The following is an 8077-nucleotide window of genomic DNA, read 5'->3' on the forward strand; positions in this document are numbered from 1 at the left end:
TTTTCACCCACACGTATTTTAAAAAAAAATACAAATAACGTTATTAGAACAACATTACCAAACGGCCCTAATGATGTCAAAACTTTTCAATCTTAACCCAACTAATATATCTCACCTTCCAAGTTTCCAATCAAAATCTTCGTACATGTGAGAGTGAAATGTGATGGAATAAACAACTTTAACCTATTGGAAGGAAAGCTAAAACTACGTGGGACCGTTGGTTTGAAAGATTGCACCATGGAAACTTCGAGGAAGAGGGATTTCTTATTTTGTAGTGCTTTTGCTGCTTTTTTTTTTTTTTTTTGGCGGCATATTCAAACTGCTTTTTTCATTTTCTATGCAATAAAGACTTTATATATATATATATATATACACGTATGGAATAAAGACTTAGTCTAAAAATAAAAGTCACTGTTTTGCAATTTCTACTTAACTTCTTAGGAAAACTGAAGGTGCATAGGAATTTCTTTGCTTTAAAGGCTCTTTTTCAAGGCCTTCATTCCTATTCCCCTTCCTAATTGTTCATTCAACTTGAGCGTTCCATTCAAATTGCTCTTTGTCAAAAGACACTTTTTTTTTTTTTTTGGTGTGGTTTGCTCATCTCTTGTACTTCTCATTTCATCACATCTCTGATCTTTCCAATCTTCTCCTCATAGATCTTGATGGTGGCCTTCCCAACCGATGAGGGAGACTCCTTTTCTTCTTCCACTCATAGGGGGGACTATGATGTCTTCTTGAGTTTTAGGGATGAAGATACTCGCCATGGTTTTACTGGCTATTTATATCAGGCTTTGTGTGACAAAGGTTTCAAGACCTTCATTGATAATAAAGATCTCCAAAGAGGTGAAGAAATTTCAGCAGAACTTATCAAAGCCATTAAATCATCAATGATTTCAATTATCATATTCTCTCAAAACTTTGCATTTTCCACTTGGTGCCTTGAAGAACTTACCAAAATTATTGAGTGTAAGAAAAATGGACAAAAAGTTTTACCAGTTTTTTACAAAGTGGATCCATTTGAAGTACGCAAGCAGGAAGGTAGTTTTGGATTAGCACTAACTACACATGAAAAAAAATTCGAGAATAACATAGAGAAAGTGCTGAGGTGGAGGGCAGCTTTATATGAAGCAGCTAGTTTGTCTGGATGGCATTATGAGGATGGGTATGTATCTAATCACTAATCTTGTTCTTTTTATAGCTTTCAAACCTCTAATGGTTTTGTTATGACCACTAAATACCAAATTACGAAAATATTTTATTACAATAATATTTGCTACTACTATCTACTAAGGCACTAAGAGCACTGCTACTACTAAAGCATTAAAGGCCAACACAAATAGAAGGTTTATTTTTATATTTTTACTTGATTGGTAAATTACAAACACATCTAATGTGCTTTCATCCGACGATATTACCTTTCACCCACACTTGTGAGAGAAGGAAGTGTGATTTAAATCAAGGTTCATCAACTTAATAATTTGCAAATTTTCTTAATCATTTCATTTTCAGAGTATTATAAATGGGTTAGTGACGTAGGATGAAGAGGCGGCAAGTGGCATGAGGCGAAGAACAAGAAGAAGGGGTAGTGACAAAGTGTTAGGAGGAGAGAGAGAGAGAGAGAGAGAGAGAGAGAGAGAGAGAGAGAGAGAGAGAGAGAGAGAGAGAGAGAGAGGACTCAAGAGAAGAAAAAATGCACATTTAAGTCTCACATTAATTATTGTCTTAAATCTATGACTATGAGTTACATGCACATTTACTTAATTTAAAAAATGTGTCACTTGTAAGTCACACATCTAATCATCTTGAATTTAGTTCATTTTTGTATTCACATTTCCAGCTAGTGTACTTATGTTTCCTATGCTCTACAATTGGCAGTTATCCTGAATATCAGTTTATCCAAGGAATTATTAGAGTGGTATCAAGTACCAAATCAAATCGCTCTAAGTTATTTGTTGCTAAATACCTAATTGGAGTAGATTCTCATGCAAAAGTCGTAGAAAATCTTTTAGATATTAATTTAAATGGTGTTTGCATGGTTGGAATTCATGGCCTTGGAGGAATAGGAAAGACTACAATTGCAAAAGTTGTTTATAATAAAGTTGCTGATCAATTTGAAGGAAGTAGCTTCCTAATGAATGTCAGAGAAAATTCAAAAACAGATTGTAGCATAATCAAACTACAAGAGCAACTTCTTTCTGAGATCTTAGGGAGTAAAGAATTTAAGGTGCATAGTACATCCAGAGGAATCAATGTGATCAAAGAAAGACTTTCGTGTAAAAAGATTCTTTTGATTCTTGATGATGTGGATAAATTGGGCCAAATAGAAAATTTTCTCGGAGAATGTGATTGGCTTGCTAATGGAAGTAGAGTTATTATAACAACAAGAGACAAACATGTGCTAACCACTCTTGAAAATGATCCTTTAATCTATGAGGTTGTGCAATTGGATCGACATGAAGCTTTTCAGCTCTTTAGTAAAGAATGCCTTCAACAAAAATGAACCTGAGGCAGATTATTTACAACTTACAGATCAATTCATATTTTATGCCAATGGCCTTCCATTAGCTCTACAAATTATAGGTTCTGATTTACGTGGAAGAAACATTTGCCAATGGGAAAGTGAATTAGAAAAGTATAAGAATATTCCCAACAAAGAAATTCAAAAAATACTAAAAGTAAGTTTTGAAGGATTGGACAAAAATGAACAGGATATTTTCCTCGATATTGCATGTTTCTTCAAAGGATTGTCCAAAAATTATGTTGTGGATATCTTAGCTGCTTGCAATTTATATCCGGATTCTGGTATTTCAAAACTTATTGATAAGTGTCTCATAAGGGTTGAATTTGACAAGTTATGGATGCATGACTTGCTACAACAAATGGGTAGAGAAATTGTTCGACAAGAATCAAATGTGCCTGGAGAACGTACAAGGCTATGGTGTTATGATGATGCTTTAGAAGTTCTTACAGAAAATACGGTATAACTTCTTTTTTAAGCAAAACAAAATCAACTATTTTTTTCTTTTTAATGTTGAGGAAAATCTTAGTTTATCATTAACCTATTTTGTTTAAAATTTCAATTTGTTATGATGTTGACAATTTCTGTTGTGCAATGTGTTCCACCCAATGCTTTATCCAAACAGGGTTCAGATAAAATTCGAGGCATAATGTTGTGCTTCCATAAACCAATAACGGTGACATTGGCACCTAAAGCTTTCGAAAGGATGAGAAATCTCAAATTTCTTATAGTTGATAATGTGCACATTTGTGAAGAACTTGAATATCTCCCCAACGGATTAAGGTTGCTTCATTTGCCTAATTTTCATTTTCCCTTACCATCCAATTTTTGTCCTCAAAAACTTGTTACACTCGAGATGCCACGTAGTCGCATTCGGTTAGAGAAGTTATTTAAGCAGGTATGGTTTTCTTTAAAAGTTATGTTCAAAATTTTAATTTAAAGTTTGTTGAACATAGTTTTTTTTTTTCTACAGGAGTTTCACTTCCAGAATTTGACATGTATCAACCTCAGCAAATGTGATTCTATTACAAAATTACCTAATTTATGTTCCCCAAACTTAGAGATCTTGGACCTTTCATATTGTAAAAATTTAGTTGAGTTTCATAAGTCCATTGGATTTCTTGATAAGCTTCAAAAATTGCGTCTTTCTAGTTGTGAAAAACTTCAAAATTTTCCAAGCCATCTCACGTGGAAATCTCTCAACACTTTGAATATTTCATCTTGCTCAAGTCTTGATTTTTTTTCTTTCTTATTCGACGAATGGTTTATCAACTGGGGTTATGACATCTTGTGGTTTCATGGTTTATATAGCTATTGCTGTAAAAATGTTGTGGATCTTGAAGATATCATCTATAAATTACCATTGCCTGAGATATTATGTATATATACTGGCAAATCAAGACTCTGGTTTGAACGTGGTGCTTTTACAAAGTCATTTGCGTTTCTAGATCTAAGCAATGTTGAAAATCTAGATTTGAGTAATGTTGGAAATCTAATTGAATTAGATTTTTTGATGAAGTCTGATTACTTTCCTGTATTGGAACGTCTATATTTAAATGAAATCAATATTATTACCATCCCGGAAAGCATCACTAAGTTTACTAGATTAGAGACACTCGGAATAAGAGGCTGTAAGTATCTTCGGGAAATTCCAAGGCTTCCACCATCTATAAGAGGAGTGTATGTACTAAACTCCCATTCGCTACATCCACAATCATCAAACAGATTGTTCAGTCAGGTGTTTCTCTCTCTCTTTCATTCAATGTTATATAGAAACACTCTTTTTACCTTCTTGAAAATACGGTATTAAATTTGTTTGAATTTGATTATTGCAAACAGTTTGGAGCATTTTGGCAACCACGAAAAAATCCATTTGATTTTGAGTTTTATGAACTTATACTACCTGGATCAGATATTCCAAAATGGTTCAATCATCAAAGTGTAGGAAATTCCATTTCATTTTGGATCGGTCGTGATTATGATTATCAAAAATTTGTTTACTGTTTTGTTTTCGAACCGAATGAACGGAATGCTACTATTCGAGTCTCCACGAAATTTAATGGGATAGAGTGGATTTATTGGTTTCCTTTAGGGGTCAAACGGATTACGCATGTGACGTGTAATCATGTATTGTTTTTTATGTTTTCTAGTCCTTGGTCAAAGGACTTAAATCTATTTGAGCGGAATCGTGTGGAGGTTGAATTTGAATGTGAATCATATCCAGGTGTATCTCAAATCCTAAGGTGTGGGATCCATGCTGAATGCATCTGTCCTCTTGTTCAAGATCTCTCCACCGACACTCTCCCACCTACTTCAATACCTGCCTTCCCCATTTGTTCTATTTCAAACACTATCACGCCTTCCCCCCACATCTTAAACTCTTGTTTGGAGCTTTCAAATTCAAATTCAATGGAAACAACATATACTGATTTTGACTCACCTTTGGAGGGCTTTCATGATGATGAATGTGATTTGAGTTTGTCACTGTGCACTTCTCCCACGGGAAGAAATTATCTGCCTCCTCAGCCTCAGGTCACTGTCCCTGATGACGCTAGCCACATTTCTTTGCCATCTAGTATAGACCTTACAAAAAATATGACAGACATGTTCGAATTACGCTTGGGTTTGCCAGGTTTGGGAATTGGCTCAACAGTTAGTGAGGGGTTTCATTTGGGTTCTTCTTCAATGGCCCATAACTTTGTCAGTGATGATGATTTTGACTTCAATTTGTATTCTCCAATGAAGAAAATGAGAAAATCTTGATTGAACTTGGAAGAAGAAATATGCCTCCATTTGAAAAAGAACTTTGAAACAATTTTCTTCTTCATTGTTCCCATTCCATTTCTTTAGCATTTGATGCCAAGGTATGTCTCTTCTTTTTTAGTTGCATTGTTTCATTTGCATCTTTGGATGCTCATTCATTGGATTGGGTACCAACATAATTTGAATAGAAACTAACCCAAAGAAAATGCAAAATAGATGAAAGAAATTATGAGAAACCTATTTCAATTTTTAGACAAATTATGAAAACAAGCAATTACGTGTTCATCGCATAATCTTTCTCTCTGATAATGAAGTTACTCATACTTCTTGATTTATTAAAATTTTGAGTTTTATTCCATTTCTCCATTGCTAGCATAATATGCAAGTATTAGTATTTTTGTCTATTAGTCTGTTTCTAGCCAACACCAATTCTGAAAATTCAAACTTCAGTAGGCATGAGCTTATATGCTTATGCCATCCTTAATTTCATAGAGAAGGAGGTTTTGAAATGGATTTGACTTTGCCAATTGTCATAGTTTCAAGGTCCTTTGAACACACCATTACATTTTAAATGCTTTCTTTTTAAAATTGTTGCTGATAGTATATATTGTCTTAAATTTCGCGATCTTGTAAAAATGTTGGGAATTATATGTGGATTTTTGATATTAGCTTGTTTGTTATTGATGATTTCCTCCTCCATTATGGTTGGTATTGATGTTACCTTCTAGGTTGATCCTTTAGTGGATTTAGCACTTTTGGAATGAATTAAGGAGGTCTTTAATCTGGTGGCAATAACAATTTATATTGTTAAGACTTTTTCGTTATAACGTTTTGGGTGACACTCTTTGGTTTTTTCTCCTCACTTGGGCATGCTATTTTATAGCTTTAACTTTGAGTGAAATGTGTCTTTGTTATTGATTTGTTGGACTCTGAAGTGATGATTGAAAAACCGAATGTGTAGAACCGAGCTAAGTTGCTGGGTGAAATCCTATTAACAAGGTTTTGTTCTTTCACATCAAGTTGTTCTACAACCTATGTAATAGTGGAATATTTTCTAGCTTGCAAAGGCATACCAATATTTTTTCCCATAAATAAATGCAACTCATTATGTTATAAAATTCAATTGGATTTTCTTGGTGTCTTTGGAAGTGGATTTAATCGTTTCCTTTATTAAAGTTCAGAGCATTTCATAAAAATTGATAAAGAAATGAATCAACTGATAATGTATTGAAACCTAAAATTGACCCTTTGATTTCAATATTTTCTGACGATATTAAGAAGTAATGAATTTGATCATGCATATCATGGAATTATCAAATCTATTAAGTCTGACCTAGACATTATCGCAGGAACTGGAAAAAAGGATTTTTGCTTTTGGGTGAGAGCTTTCCGATTAACCAATTTGTTGAGTCAACATTCCAATTGAAGAATGGCCTAGTTACTTATGTCTTTGGATCTGGAATCAGGGCACTCCTTTTGGTAGCTTCTTATGTTGTAAGTCATGTGATTATTTATTTTTGCTTTGTTATTGATGCATGTTTGTTTAATTTAATGTGCAGTTGAAATGTCAATTGTTGGTGCCTTCTTTTTTTTTCTTTTTTTTGCTGTTGAATTTTTATACGTTTAAACGGTCATGTTTTACCCCCTATTTAGATGTTTTTTAATATATATCTTCTAACATTGAAATTAACCTCATGCAAAATACACCATAAACGAATCCAATTTTTTTTTTAAAAAAAATTACTTGAAAAATGGAAGAATGACAATGAAGAATAAAATGGAGTCCCTCAACATGTGTGAATACTGATCAGAGAAACAAATAACAAAACCAAGACATGTATAACTTTCATTGCACATCATTCTTTCAATGCAATCCTACATCTAACTAGTAAGCAGTTGTATTTGGTTTTGGATGGATGTCATGACAATATTAATTGCTCAATTGTGTACTTGTGTTTGAAGTAGAGAACAGGGAAATGTCTATCGATCCAAATTTGCTGTTAAAGTCACATTGGGATGTTTTGGTTTGAACCATTCAAGTCTATGGAGTATTTATTTTTAATGTGCTGGGATGATACTGCATTAGGTTATTTGCTCATTTACGTCTTCCTGGCCAAAATTTAAGCTACTTTAATTCCCAAAATGCCTTTGGTTGGGATTTTTAGAAGAAAATAATTCATACTTATTGGTAGAAGAGTTTTTCCAATCTATATCTATATCTATATATTACTAAAAGCCGAAGCGTAGCGTTTAATACTACTGCGCTCACATTGAGACACGTCAGCGTCCATGTCATTATCTTTTTTCTTTCCATTTTCTTATAATTATTGATAATACTTTTTTTTATTTTATATTTACACTTCTCTAACCTTTCTCCCTCCCTTACCTTTTCATTTCCCCACTACTTCTCCAACCTTTCTCCTTCTCCCATTCTCTCACCTTCTCATCTCCCCACTACCCTCTACATTAATATTATTCTTCATCTTTCTCTTCATTTTCCTCTATTTTTGTCTCTTCTTATTCACACTCTCTTACTATAAATTTGTCACTATCTCTTTCATTCTATGCGTAGTTTTCCCTTACAAAAAAAAGGTTCTCTCTCTATCTCTCTCTCTCTCTCTCTCTCTCAGACACACACACAAAATTTTTGAGTGGATTTTTATTTTTTATTTTTCTTGCATCTTCGTTTTAGGTTGATAATTTTTTATACTCTTTAATCTACTTTAGGTTAATGCGATTCAGTTTTTTTTTTTTTTTTTTTTTTTTTTTTTTTTTTTTTTTTTTTTTTTTTTTTTT

The 8077-nt window shown here is 33.2% G+C and overlaps 2 protein-coding genes across 2 annotated transcripts; both read left to right on the forward strand.

Moving 5' to 3' along the window:
- The first annotated feature begins 486 nt into the window (after positions 1 to 486).
- Positions 487 to 1581, forward strand: LOC115967262 (TMV resistance protein N-like). Its single transcript, XM_031086340.1, has 2 exons — positions 487 to 1162; positions 1510 to 1581. The coding sequence occupies exons 1-2, from the start codon at positions 663 to 665 to the stop codon at positions 1517 to 1519; spliced, it is 510 nt and encodes a 169-aa protein (XP_030942200.1). The 5' UTR covers positions 487 to 662; the 3' UTR covers positions 1520 to 1581.
- A 474-nt stretch (positions 1582 to 2055) lies between these two features.
- LOC115968468 (disease resistance protein RPP2B-like) lies at positions 2056 to 3729 on the forward strand. The gene is made up of 4 exons (XM_031087872.1): positions 2056 to 2978; positions 3144 to 3416; positions 3492 to 3534; positions 3671 to 3729. Exons 1-4 carry the CDS (start codon positions 2430 to 2432, stop codon positions 3727 to 3729), a joined length of 924 nt encoding a protein of 307 aa, XP_030943732.1. The 5' UTR covers positions 2056 to 2429.
- Positions 3730 to 8077: the final 4348 nt, after the last annotated feature.

Source organism: Quercus lobata, chromosome 11 (assembly GCF_001633185.2).
Source record: "Quercus lobata isolate SW786 chromosome 11, ValleyOak3.0 Primary Assembly, whole genome shotgun sequence".
Classification (NCBI taxonomy): domain Eukaryota; kingdom Viridiplantae; phylum Streptophyta; class Magnoliopsida; order Fagales; family Fagaceae; genus Quercus; species Quercus lobata.

What these genes read in the sequence shown, in the direction of transcription:
- LOC115967262 (XM_031086340.1), top strand. Translation starts at nt 663, where the DNA reads ATGGTGGCCTTCCCAACCGATGAGGGAGACTCCTTTTCTTCTTCCACT.
- LOC115968468 (XM_031087872.1), top strand. Translation starts at nt 2,430, where the DNA reads ATGAGGTTGTGCAATTGGATCGACATGAAGCTTTTCAGCTCTTTAGTA. An exon ending in AAGTTCTTACAGAAAATACG is followed by an intron (nt 2,979 to 3,143) that starts GTATAACTTCTT and finishes TTATCCAAACAG; the next exon opens with GGTTCAGATAAAATTCGAGG. An exon ending in TAGAGAAGTTATTTAAGCAG is followed by an intron (nt 3,417 to 3,491) that starts GTATGGTTTTCT and finishes TTTTTTCTACAG; the next exon opens with GAGTTTCACTTCCAGAATTT.